Genomic DNA, 13,671 nt, shown 5'->3' with positions numbered 1-13,671 from the left:
TACAATTTCTACTAGATGCAGAGGAAAAGAAGGGAACATGGCTACAACTCAGCGTATCACAAGGGAGCTGGCCAAAGCTGTTAGAGAGCACTGTTTGCTGTCCCTTTTCTAGGTCACAGGATCCAACTTACAGCTGAAGAAGGTGTGGGGTTGCCCAGCAGGGAGCTTCCAAGCAATTATCAGTCAGTCTTATCCACTGCAAAGGAACTTTATGGAGGAACAGCTCCTTCACGGACACCTGTTTGTTACAGTGTTGTCTCTTCTTCCCTTCAAAGAAGATAATGAAAACAATAAGGTGCTCAAAACTCATTAAAAATATGCCCTTTTGCACTTTTACTGGAACATTCATCCTCAAATAAGCTGCCATTCCAATCCAAGTCCAAGACCAGATACACTGACCAAATACATAAAGATTGTTACAAGGGACTTGCCAATGCACTGACAGCCAGGTTGGCTCCACAAGAAGTGACCACAGTGAGGTGCAGACGTTCCCAAGCTGGTTCTGTGCGTGACATCCCAGACTGGAAAGCCACAAGACGTTTCTGTACAGTATTGGCCCCAATAAATGCAGCATACTGCTTCTGGGACCTGAGATCATTCCAGATAGCACTGCAATGAGCTGGGAACTACTGCCATTCAGGGATCTTGGTACGTAATAGATACGCTCAGTCCTGACTGAAGACGTCAAACATTAACCTGTGACTGCCACAGATACCTGCAAAATCTTCGTGCAGATTGAGCCAGACATGGAGAGGGCAGAAGAGGTGACAAAATTAACCATCTGGAAACCTCTGCAGTGATACACTATATTGCAGTATAAAAGTCCTGTTAACAGAATTCCTGCAACACACTTCGAATAATTAAAGCTCTTCTGTGCCCCTGTCTCTGGAGTGAAACATAGAGTTTGCCAATTTAAACAGTTCCAAGGAGTTAGAAACAGAAAATAAAAGATTACTTATTACTTCTGTGTAAGTTTAGAAGTCATGAAAATCCTGTGACAGGATTAAAAGAGGACAGCAAGACTATATAAGTGTCTTGTAAAGGCAGGCTTCTGTTAAGTGAGGAAAGAACCGGGAACAGGGAACTCATAAAAAGGTTGTGTATAACACCTTTATTTGTTATCTGCTATTGTCATTTCCTACAAGTACTAATATCTGGAAAAAATAGCACTTAAGGGCCTGATTGGCTTTTCCTACATTGAGGAGGCTGCAGCAAAGCTAACAATAACAATTTCAAGTTTTTGCTTAGAAATGCATGATATACATAAGCTGCAGGCTGAAAAGTGTAAGAAACATGACAATAAAAGCTCTACACTCACATGACAAAATGTAACGATCCGGTTATTACACTTTCCATCTAGACATCACACCACACTCCAGTTTTCACAATAGTACAGAAAAGACTCTTAGATTTTTTACACACAGAAATTCCAGACATACTCACCAGCGTTCACTTTGGCAATGCCAGTCAGCATCTCAGAAATCCAGTTGATTAAGAACTGAGGCCGGAGTTCTGAAGAGTCAGAACATTCCTTCAACTCCATAAACATTTTCTCCATTAGGATCTGCGTAAAACTTCGGGAAAGGAGGCCTGTCAGCAAAGGCTGCCAAAAGCAGTAAAATGTCTGAGGAATTCTGAACTGCCATACCTCTTTATTTGCTGCAATAAGAAGAAAAAAAAGAAGTAAAAAATCACTGTTCTGTCATTTTTTGTGAACAATGGGTGTGACGCTTGTTCCAAACTGAAGTAGTTTGTTCTGAGATCACTGATTCCAGGGTATTTCCTGGGATCCTCACTAAACCTGGAACTATTGTTTCCTTCTGCTGGGGAAGTAAAATAAGCAATAAATTGATAATTAACACAACAGCTCAATGAAAGCAAAAAATACAATGCCTGATCTAATCACATGGTAAACTACCTGTTTTGCTAATCCCTTTCCAGTTTTATCTTATTCCACACACAATGAAGCGCTACCCTGTCTAAAAATATACTGCAAAGAGAAGGCACAGTGAGCAAAGCAACACAGAACTAAAAAGCTCCTAAATTTTTACTACCCTAATGTAGTCACAGAAATTTGAAGATATTTTTGGAAGGTTCTTTGGCTGGTGTTCCCAAGAGGTCCCAGGGAAACAAAGAAATTATTAATTTTCACTGCATCTAGGTACCTAATTCTCTTGCAGAGTATCCACGCAACTCCACACGTATGGGCAGCAGCACGGAACTAAGATGCAACTGGTGAATGAGGCTCAAAAAAACCCCATTTAGATTTGCTTCAAATCTTCAATGTAGAAAAGAAACTAGTGGGAGCTCATGAAATCAGTTAACTATTGCAGGTAAAGGCAGAGATGCAAGACTTGAAAGACATTTCGGCCACGCAGCATTCCGTGCTGAAGAGCTATCCTTCCATGGTAAGAGATTTATGCAAAAGCAATACTAAGAATGGCCATAAAGGGGTCTGGAGAACAGGTCAAAAGATGTTTAAGGACCCAGATACACAAAAAATATACAGAGAACTACAGATGTCAGTATAATGAGAAAAAAAAAGAACAGACTTGGACGCAACAATAGCTATGCACTTTTTACTTATATGGTGCCCAAACCACTAACCTTCATACTTGATATTTAGCATCTTCAGACAATCCATCTTTGGGATGAGAAAGCCATCACTAAGAAGAGCTTCAGCCACTGTCTCCCTAGAGCAATCAGAGAGTTTTATTAATACCACTTACTCCTTTCCATAGCAAAACGCCATGTGCACCAGTTCTGAAACAAGTTTGAGCATTAAATACATGGAAGTATGATGTAAGGCACTAAAATCACACACCATTTTTGGCCTGCATATATCCCACTAAACTTTGGAGGGAATGTGCAGTTGTGCAAACCTTGGAGGAAACACTTCTGCTCAAGGTGGAGAAGCAAACATCTCGGTATTTCCAAAGCACAGTAACATTTATCATACTGAAACACCTATGGCTTGCACTATGATCTAAGTCTTCTGCTAGCAGGCTAGCCAAGATTTGAGGAACTCTGACCCACAGAGCTAGGTTAAATTTCAGGGGAAAAGCCAACCCTGTTGACTTGCTGGCAAGGCACACCTTAACGTGCAGGTCACACAGTTGCTTGGCAGATAAGTTACAGTAGGGACACAACTGCTCCTCCCTACAACACCTACAGCTCTTTTTTTGGATGTCTCCTGCCCTTATAGCTATCCTGCAAACTTCAGTTAGTCTGAGAGCACTGAATGGTCCAGCTCAAGGACCATCTCCTATTAGGCTGCCTTAATGCAGGTGGAAGACTGAGGGGACCCACACAGGTAGGCTGAACTGACGCTTGAAAGTAAAATACAGCAAAAGGGACAGAAGTCAAATTCCGACAGCTACCCCAATATCCAGTCATGGGATTCATTTGAGTTCTTCTATTCACGCTTCTATCCATGAGCTTCTCTATCTGTGCAAAGATACAGCACTAAAATAATCACTTCTCAGAATAAAAATCAATTTTCAAACACTGAATAAATTCCATAGAAACAACTTCTTTTGCGATCAGACTCATTGGATTTGGAATGGTAGTACCTGAGTCATAATGGCATATTTTGGCATAGAATGGATGAGAAAATGTCTTCTCCAATAGGGGTGACTTCCAAATCTAAACATCCAGACTTAGATCCAATAAAGGATTTTTATAAATACAAACAGCAGCTGAAGATCTCAGAATGCAGAAACAACATACACAAACACTGGACCACTTTGTCCTAAGTAGACAATGCAGTGGAAGATCAGAAGGCAAGCGGTAGAATGTAACTTGTTTCTAAACCCAAAATCCAGTTTCAATCCTTCTCTGGAAACTGTTCCAGCATAATTACCATTATTCCTACATGCAATTACTGATCATCACCAACTGTTATTAAGGACATCTCCATGCAGATGGCAGCTTCAGTAGACAACCATTTAAGCAGAAGAACATCTGACTAAGAAAGGTCCACTGGGTCAGCTCTCTAAAGCAGACAGCAGAAAATCGTTTGCAGTGAGCTCATTTTGCTTTAGGTCTAAAGGAATCTTTTGCCCCCTGCATAATCCAAATTACAGGGTATGGCAATAGGGGAAATGAAAGGATTTACTCAGAATTACATAGGCATTCTGTGGTGGTTTGACCCTGACTGGAAGCCAGATGCCCACCAAAGCCACTCTATCACTCCCCCTCCTCAGCTGGACAGGGGAGAGAAAAATGTAACAACAGGCTTGTGGGGTCGAGATAAGGACAGGGAGATCACTCAGCACTTAACCAGCACAGGCAAAACAGACTCAACTTGGGAAAAACGTAATTTATTACCAATTAACTGAGAGAGGAGTAATGAGAAATAAATCTTAAAACACCTTCCCCCAACCCCTCCCTTAAGCCCCCCTCCCGGGCTTAACTTTGTTCCCGATTTCTCTCCCTCCCCACCTCGAGTGGTGCAGGGGGACAGGGAATAGGGGTTGGGGTCAGTTCATCACATGTTGTCTCTGCTGCTCCTTCCTCCTCAGGGGGAGGACTCCGCACATGCTTCCCCTGCTCCAATGTGGGGTCCCTCTCACAGGGGACAATCTTCCACGACTTCTCCAGCGTGTCCCCTTCCCACGGGCTGCAGTTCTTCACAAACTGCTCCAGTGTTGGTCTCCTCCATGGGGTCGGTTCCTGACTGCTCCAGCATGGGTCCCCCCATGGGGTCACTAGCAGCAAACCTGCTCCAGCGTGGGCTTCTCTCTCTCCACGGGCCACAGGTCATGCCAGGAGCCTGCTCTGGTGCAGGCTTCCCACGGGTTCACAGCTTCCTTCAGGTATCCACCTACTCCGGCGTGGGGGCCCTCCACGGGGTGTAGGCAGTCATCTGCTCCACCGCTCATGGGCTGCAGGGGCACAGCCTGCCTCACCATGGTCTTCACCACAGGCCGCAAGGGAATCGCTGCTCTGGCACCTGGAGCATCTCCTCCCCTTCCTCCTTCACTGACCTTGGTGTCTGCAGAACGTTTCTCTCAGATAGTCTCACTCCTCTCACTCGCTGCAATTACAGCTGTGCAATAACCTTTTTTCCTCTCTTAAACATGTTATCCCAGAGGTGTAACCCCTGTCTTGCTGATGGACTTGGCCTTGGCCAGTGACAGGTCCATTTGGAGCCAGCTGGCACTGGCTGTATCTGACACAGGGGACACTTCTAGCAGCTTCGCACAGAAGCCACCCCTGTAACCCCTCCACTACCAAAACCTTGTCACGCAAACCTAACTCAAAAAAGCACTTTCATAGGTTGCTTGACATATTCAAGAGAACTCATAAACTCTGTTAGCCTCAAGTCCACAATCCAGGTTTCCAAACTTAAAGTCACAGCCTTGTCAATACATTTTGCACCAGCCTTCCTCCTGCCCACATGGTCTATTTTCTGAGAGTGAATAATCAAACAACAACAAAAAAATTCTCTCTTGAATGAAAGCAAGAAGCTGAGTCCTTAAATTAAGCATCTTCAGAAATACATAGGAGACTGCAGGAACATCCCTGTCTTCAGATGAGAAGGAAAGTACCATTAGCCAGTCCTTCAGAAAACTAGATTCTCAGAGAGGCCACTGCGGGAGCACCATCCCAGCTGTATTTGTGATACATGACAGACTCCATGTGATTGAAAGAATAAACAGTTGCAGCATTTCACGACATATATGAAGGAAAGCAGAAGCAACTACCTCAAAAACAACTTCTAGGAACCTCTGTGTTCATTTATATAAACATATACGCACAAACATATGTTTAAAGCTTGTGGCGTTTCTTAGTTTTTTAAGCAAAAAAGTGACTTGACTATAAGTACTTGCACACTCATTGCTGATTTGGTAGCACAATACTGCTCATATTCTCAAATGTCATGGTGGAGAATGGACTGGTAGCAAGGGCTACAGAAGGCAGAGCTTCTACTGAGTTTCTGAAGAAGTAAGAGAATGTGTGACCACTCACACAAGCACATTTAGTGGAGAACTCCCTCTAAAAAAAGATAAATCTGCACTTAAGAGAAACCTCAAGCCATATCACTGTATTTATGTTGCTACATAAAGACCAATGGAAACCAGAGTGTGATAGGGTCTTATTTTCAATACAGTTAACATGCTATTATTAATAAACAGAAGTACAAGGTACATGTATGAATCCTTTGTGGGAACTGTTTTTAATCATTTTGGGCTCTCAGAGAAAATGTGTAGGTGGTTCTAAAAAGCTAGATATAGCTATAGATAGGCACAGCCTTCCATTAACTATAAAGGCAAGAGCTTGTGTTCTTTAAAAGTTGCATCTGGATGCTGTAATAAAAATAGCACAAGATGAAGCAGGCACTCAAGGACGAAATAAGGGAATGAGTGCCAAATCCTAGAGTTTGCTCTGAAATTCTGAGGCTTCCAACCCACCTCTGCCTCCCCCTCCACATGAACAATGTACCTGTGGTTTGCCTGACTGTTCATCATGTTCATCAACTTGGGTCTTACTAGGATTTAGCATTTGCCCATAAGGACAGTTGTTTTAAGTAAGCTAGTGTAGCATTTGTTCAGATGCAATGTGGCCTTTGTCCTGTTATTACTCTGAAATGAGCAACACTGTGGAAGTCTTCCAACAGAGGAGAGCTTCAGTAGAAAATGCAGATTAATTGAAAAATCATTTGCTCTCTCAAGCAAAACTGTATTAATATTCAAGCAACTTTCTAATGTTAAACAACACAAAGGCCTGGAATAGGACTCTGTTAAGCCACTGGCATGTTGCAAAACAAGTAACTCTGTAATATCACGATTCTTCCTTAAGGATCCAGACATGAGAAGAGGGTGAGTTGGGCTTTGAGACCTGCCTGCATGAAGAAAACTTCAAAACCTCCTCAGTAAGTCATCACGGGTCTGTCAGGAGAAGACAGCAAGAGACAAGTGGTTAGTGGGATTTTCTTGCTTTTCCCCTCCCTCCCAGCTCAACTCTGAAACACAGTCAGGTGTTTTTAGAAGTGTAGCAAAGGTAGCAATCTCACTGCAGTGCTAGTTCCAGTCTTTGCTGTAACACATATATGTTCTGGCTAGGGGGCGAGAGGAAGGGAAAAAAACCCCAACAACTGTACACTTGTAGGTTGGTTGGTCTGAAGTAGCTTGTCTGCAGAAAGGACACTCCAGCGAGGTTCAAGATGTGAATTTTTATTATTTTTAAGTCTTACGTTGATTTTCAAGTAAATAATTTTCACCCTGCAGGATTAAAACGGGTAAAGTAGGCATAAAGAAGGCTTAAATAAGGGGAAGCGCGGCAGCACGTGGACTACACTGCTTGAACCAAAACCGGAGACTCAGAATGGATAAAGTAGCTCTTTGGTATGACAACAGTCAGTGGAAAATGACTATACCTCAATACCCTGCCAAAATTTAGATCCAATGACTGCTGTCTCACACTGACACAACTGTGGAGCTGAGCCCGTACTGTCACTCCGGCGAAACATTCTCATTACATCGCTATTGTATCAGGTACTTCACAGAGAGCGCTGCAGCAGTGCAACAAAACCCGTGCAGAGCTACCATGTGATGCACGACTGGATCTTGCCCAGGGGGCCTGGAAACTAACATCATCCCCAACAGTAACCAGCACCAGAGCCACGCTCAACACTTGATTTCCAGTTGTGCCAGCTGGAATGAAGGCGGCAAAGTTTAAGGGTCATCTATTTGGCCTTGAAGAAAGGTGTCAATCACCTCCCTTGTCCCACTTCTATCTCCTGATAAAGGAATGAGAAACTCACCAGGAGAAATAACAATCCAAGTGGCCGGACTTCCACATTCTCCTATTACACATGCCCCCTCCCCACCTGGGCTCTGCCAGCTCCCAAGAATAAGCACATGTGTGAATACAGTCAAACCACTCTCCACAAACAGTGAGCACACAACGCAGTTAAAAATCACTGGAAAATTTCTCTGCAGTAGTGTCACTACTAAAGGGTTTGGCTCTTTGATAGTTTTGCAAGCTGTGAAGCAGTCCCCCATCCTTGGCTGCTCTAAGTGGGGGATTTTCCCGCATATCAGCGCAGCTAATCTAATGAAGTTGCCTGATCACAAGGAGTCATTCAGGAAACCATGAAACAGCTAACAGAAACAAAACCCACAAGAAAAAAAAAATATAATTTTTACAGTCATAGAAACCAGCTTCTTCCTCTCTGTTTTGTCTTATTTGAAGCCTGTGCTTAAGAGAACCATCAAAAAAGCCTTACTCAACACAATGCAGTGAAGACAAAGTTCTTACGAAAGTGTCACTGCCAGATTTGATTAGTTAAGAAATGACAGATACCCTAGAGGTTCTACTCCATCAGACTTTATTGTTGGAACAAAGGTTCCGGTGATACTGTTTTTCAAAGATTCTTGCCCTGTATTTGAAGTTTCCTTAGGCCACACCTAGCATCTGAGTGTCATACCCTTACCTAAGTCACTCGGCTGGAATTCCAAACAAAGCTCTCAGAAGACTGACAGTGAAAGCTGCAAATGAAATCAGGCTTTTGAGACATGCCACCTAGTTCTAGCACCTTCCCAGATAGATGACAAACTTTTTAAACTGCTTTAATTTTGGAAGCAGCATCTCCTAAGTACACCAGCTCATTGGTGCCCTATAATCCATGCTATCACATACACCTGAAGAAGGAAGGATATAAAACCAATTTTCTCCTACTGCCACTTTACTTTCTTTAGAAACGACTGCAAAGCAGTGGAATTCTCAACACATTGTGCAGGAATTAAATGTTTCCTTTATAATCTACAGCTATCCTAAAGCATTTCCACAAGTAGGTCTTTTTGAAAGACAGGAAAAGTCTAACCCTTTCATTTGCCTTACCAACATATAAGGACACAAGCCTACATACTACAATAACAACACTGAAGCATCTTAACTATTTATCCAAAATAACAGCTTTCCAGAAGACAAGATTCATGCGCAGGCACCTTTGGACTAACAGAAGCTGTTCAACAGAACATTACAACTGTGCAGATTCCTTCCAAGCTAAAGGTGGTGTCAGGAGTGGGACAGTTACTTTTCAAGTCTTCTCTACTGTCCTGGTTTGGGCTAAATCAGAACTAATTCTGTTTTAGTGCTTTTAACTTTTCAGTTAAGTCTCCTCTAACTAACGGCACTTTCTGAAACAGCAGCATGTTTTCCAGACAGTGACTGCTTCTAGCAGTGATAAGGCCTGGTGTTTATAGTTCGTACCAAGGAATGGGATGCAGAGAGGCCCTTGCTTATACTTGTTCTTGTAGCGACCAAGGTCACTGCTAAATCTTGTGCTCCATGTTGGGGTGCCGGGAGTGAAAAGGGTCGCACCTGCAGGGAGAAGCGAACTGGACGGGTGACCCAAACCTGACCAACAGAGTATTCCAACCCATATACATCATATTCAGTATAAAGCTGAGAGATCATGAGGGTCTCGCTCTCTTCGTCTCTTCCTCTTTTCTTCGATGGCCGACATCCAAGGAGGACTCTGTTCTTCTATTGTCGATCCCAATCCGTGCATCCCTGAATCCAGTGCCTGAGTCCAGCTCCTGCATCCCGTCCCTGTCTGCTGCCAAGTCCAGCCTGGGACTGCCCCAGTGCCAGCCCTGCAGTGTGGTGGTGACGTATTGTCATCAGGGTGGGGGGAGTTGGGTTCGGTATTGGTTTTGTATATATTTGTACATATTGTATATATTTCATTTTTTTCCCTTATTCTTATTATCTTTTCTTTTATTGTTATTGTTTCATTAAAGCTGTTTTCTTTTCCAAAACCGTAAAGTCTCTTTCTCTTGTTCTCTTTCCTTTTCCCTTTTGGGAGGGGAGAGGGGTTAGTAGAGAGCATTTGTCATTTGTTAGTGGCCGGCCCAGCCTCAAACCGTGACATCTACATCTGCCAGATCAGAGTTTCCTGTAGAAACAGTAACGCAAAAAAGGCTGCCACATTCTGATGACAGCACCCTGTACAGAACAGCATTCCACTGAACCAGATTCAAACCTGTTAAACTGTTTCAGAGGTGCCAGGCTGATAGCAGGGAAGCAAACTCTTGCTTACGTTCTCCCTGGCCAGGTACACCACAAGCAGGCCTATGCAGGCTCCCCCCACTATGCTGCTCAGAGTATTTGCTATTTGCTCAGAGGCACCCTTCAGAAGCAAGGGGGAAAACGTAACCAAGCAGAAAACCTAGATATGACAAGAGGTGGTAACTGTTGATGTTGTACGCAAGCATCACTTCAAATCAAGACTACCACCAGTATCCTGCACTTGAGTGCTCTGGAGATATTCAGTCCTCTGCAAAAAAAGAAAACTGGCTATTGACATTAGGGGATTTGGGATTTTGTTTGTTTGAAAGTTACTACTTCCAAAGAGAGACTAGAGATTCCCCTTTTTACCGCTTGCCTTGAGTCAATAGTGGCTCCGTACTGGGATCATGTTACAAAACTCATGTGCCATAATCTTTTCATGGAACAGAACTCCAGAGAGGCCTCCTCATTCATGTTTATAAGTACATAAAGGGCAAGTGTCAGGAGGATGGAGCCGGGCTCTTCTCCATGATGGCCAATGACAGGACAAGGGGCAACGGCTGGAAGCTGGAGCATAGGGGGTTCCACATTAACATAAGGAAAAACTTTTTCACTGTGAGGGTGACAGAGCACTGGAACAGGCTGCCCAGAGAGGTGGTGGAGTCTCCTTCTCTGGAGACATTCAAAACCCACCTGAACACATTCCTGTGTGACCTACTCTAGGTGGTCCTGCTCTGGCAGAGGGGTTGGACTAGATGATCTTTCGAGGTCCCTTCCAACCCCTAACATTCTGTGATTCTGTGCTTCCCTTCCCCATGTACCTGGCCTCTAGCCAGTACAGACAGGCACAGTAGTGAAGGTTTAATCTACGGGCCTGCCTCACCCACTTGCTGTCCATTCTAACAGTTTAGGCACTGCTGAGATAGTGAATTCAGCCTAAAGAATTCTTCTGAGAATCACCCATGAAAATATACAGCATGATGTGCTTAAGATAGAAACTTGATATTATTTGAAGGGAAAAATGTTAGCATGGTTTGGTTGTGCTAGCAGTAAAGAACAAGCATTGCAAAGCCCTGGGAACTGGCTGGTCATTCCAAGTATTTGTATTCTCAAACATGCCATCAGTTTCAAGGGTTTCAAAAATTAACCTGCCTCAACTCCTCTCTTCATCCCCCAGCACATGGTATTTTGCAGCTTGATGAGGACAACAACCTTGAAACGCTGGTGCCTCAAAGGGCACAAATAGTCACCAGCATCTAAATTCTAAGTTTGTGGGTTCTGGGAAAAGATTTAACATGATAGATGAAGCAGATTCTTGATTCTTTGGGAAATCCACACAAATGGGGTACTTTGTGCAGCTGCAGGGGACAAATAGCAAGAGCTGATGCAACAGGTGGTTCATACAAAGATGATGACAAAGAACTGCTAGAACGTGATTTAACACACTTTCATGGGATACCACAAGCATGCTTTGCAGAATCAGTGCATAGCAAGCGAATCAAAAGCACAGTATTTTCCAAATTAAGTACTTGTTTTGATCATCCACTTACAGGACAGCACTGTTACGAAAACTAAGTTTTGCACAGATATAAACTAACAGGAGAGCATGCCAACAAGGCAGCAATTGAAAGACCCCAAATACATTATTATCTTAAGATCTTCACTACTTCAGTTTTCCTATATGGAAAGGGACTTCCTACGATCTTTTACCTGTTACCAATACTCTTGCCTGAACTTTTCCTGCAAAACCCATTTCACACAAGATGAAGTCTCTGGTTCTCAGTTGAACCTTTCAAAATCCTTGTTTTGTACTGTGACAGTCTGTTTCCCCTCTACCATGCAGCTGACATCAGGTTCAGATACCTATTTACATATAAAAGCAGCTGCACTGGGTCCATTCATGTTCTGATAGAGGCTAACAGAGGACACTCAGGGACAAGAATCAGAATCTCAGGGATAAGAATCAGAATCCCAGGCAGGTGCAATGGCTTGCTTCCACCAGTACCTTCCAACCATCTAGCAACAGGCAGTTTAACTGATATAGAAGTCCCATATCGCCTAAGTTACACTTCTCATTACAGAATCTTCATGCCTTCTTGCTCATTACTCCATGCTCAGCAACTGATGGGCAATATCACTAAGGTGTAAATCTCTTCCTCAGGGATTTCTTCTGGCACAACATCTGATAATGTCTAAAACTAATCAGCAGCTTGTATGGCACATACATTTATATCCAAAACATCAGGAGTGGTAGCTCGTATCTGTAACCTGATACTCTCTCCCCTCTACAGAGTTACACTGATTATGTTTCTCAGAGTGGGACAAGATCTTCAGGCGAATTTATATAGTAATAATAAGGTCACAACATACTGGGTCCTAGAGGCCCTGTAGTAACACAAAGATAGAAAGTATAGAAGAGGCCAAGTATTGCCCTGCAATTTTGAATTCTAAAGGTTACTGCGAAATCAAAGTCTACACAAACATGTTGGGAGAGCTTCCGAAGACACTGAAGATGCTGACATGCCTTGGGGCCAGCACAGCTAAGTCACGGACAACACCTTGGAGACTATTTGGCACAGGAAACGTTACTCCTTAACACAGATTAACAACTCAGTCCTCAAAGACGTTGAGGAAATCAACCAATGCTTTCTCCATGATCAGCTGAACAACATGGTGAAAAGGTAGTGCAAAAGGTCTACAGGCCCAGCCCTGCTTTCACCTCAATTCCTTATCAGAGATGTACCTGTCCTCTTGCATCAGGTCTTTGATCTGAGCCAAAATCCAGTCCACTTCTGAAGAGGAATCAGACCACAGTTCTCGAGACTTTGAAACAGTCTGCACAGTCTGCATAACCTGAGTGAAGGAAAAATCCAAGCATTAACAGAAAATATGCTCCAATGGCAAACAGAAAGGCATTTCTATGAAGAGAAGATGCACATGCCATATGTACTTCATCAACAGCACTGCAAAAAACCCAAAAAAGGTCCCCTTCCTAGGGTTATATTAGAAATTAATATAAGCCATGTCATACTTTATTGTTTGGTCTGAATTCAAAAGGCAGCAGCACCAAGAAGTCACAGGCCTGGCATCCTTACTCTGGTTCTAAACCCCACTCTCCCTGCTTTCAGCACAAACCAGGACAGACTCATTTTGAACCATTAGCTCCATATGTGGGGCAAGGATGAGGTCACCTACTCAGGACAAGGTTTTGCCAGTCATATCACACATACAGGAGATCAAAATGTCAAATCAACACAGTCATCTAGGCAACTTGTAACCAGCTGCGAGCATCTGATGAGTACAAGCAATACACAAAACAGACTACTAGGTCATACCAAGAACGGAACAGAGAACATTAAAGGTTAGTACTCCTCTGAAAGTTAGTGATTTCTTGGTTTTGACATATACCTTATCTGAGTCTGTCCAGCAAGTTAAGACACGCCTTCTACCTATGCTCACAACCTACCCCAGTGGCAATTCTACCATCACCACCTTCTACAAAATATTGGCATGAAGCATGTTACATCATCAAGTACCTAGCAGATTCTTTCTGGAAGACAGTAACTACTAAGAGAGAAGAAGAAATTGTTTTTCCTGCCAGGTAGAAATGTAATGTAAAATGAGAAAACCAAGGCATCATTTTCAGGACTG

The 13,671-nt window shown here is 43.2% G+C and overlaps 1 protein-coding gene across 1 annotated transcript in view; it reads right to left on the bottom strand.

Annotated features, from left to right (window-relative positions):
• Positions 1-13,671, bottom strand: part of LAS1L (LAS1 like ribosome biogenesis factor) — a 32,856-nt gene that overhangs the window by 12,087 nt on the left and 7,098 nt on the right. Inside the window, exons 7-10 of the mRNA XM_086469860.1 lie at positions 12,764-12,873; positions 2,608-2,693; positions 1,444-1,659; positions 132-267 (exon numbers count right to left, since the gene is read on the bottom strand). Coding sequence (XP_086325986.1) covers positions 132-267; positions 1,444-1,659; positions 2,608-2,693; positions 12,764-12,873 — 548 coding nt within the window. The remainder of the gene's footprint in view (positions 1-131; positions 268-1,443; positions 1,660-2,607; positions 2,694-12,763; positions 12,874-13,671) is intronic.

The sequence above is a fragment of the Leptosomus discolor genome, chromosome 9, assembly GCF_034619465.1.
Source record: "Leptosomus discolor isolate bLepDis1 chromosome 9, bLepDis1.hap2, whole genome shotgun sequence".
Classification (NCBI taxonomy): domain Eukaryota; kingdom Metazoa; phylum Chordata; class Aves; order Leptosomiformes; family Leptosomidae; genus Leptosomus; species Leptosomus discolor.
Note: the sequence above shows the minus strand (reverse complement) of the source record. Positions and strands in the feature narration are given on the sequence as shown.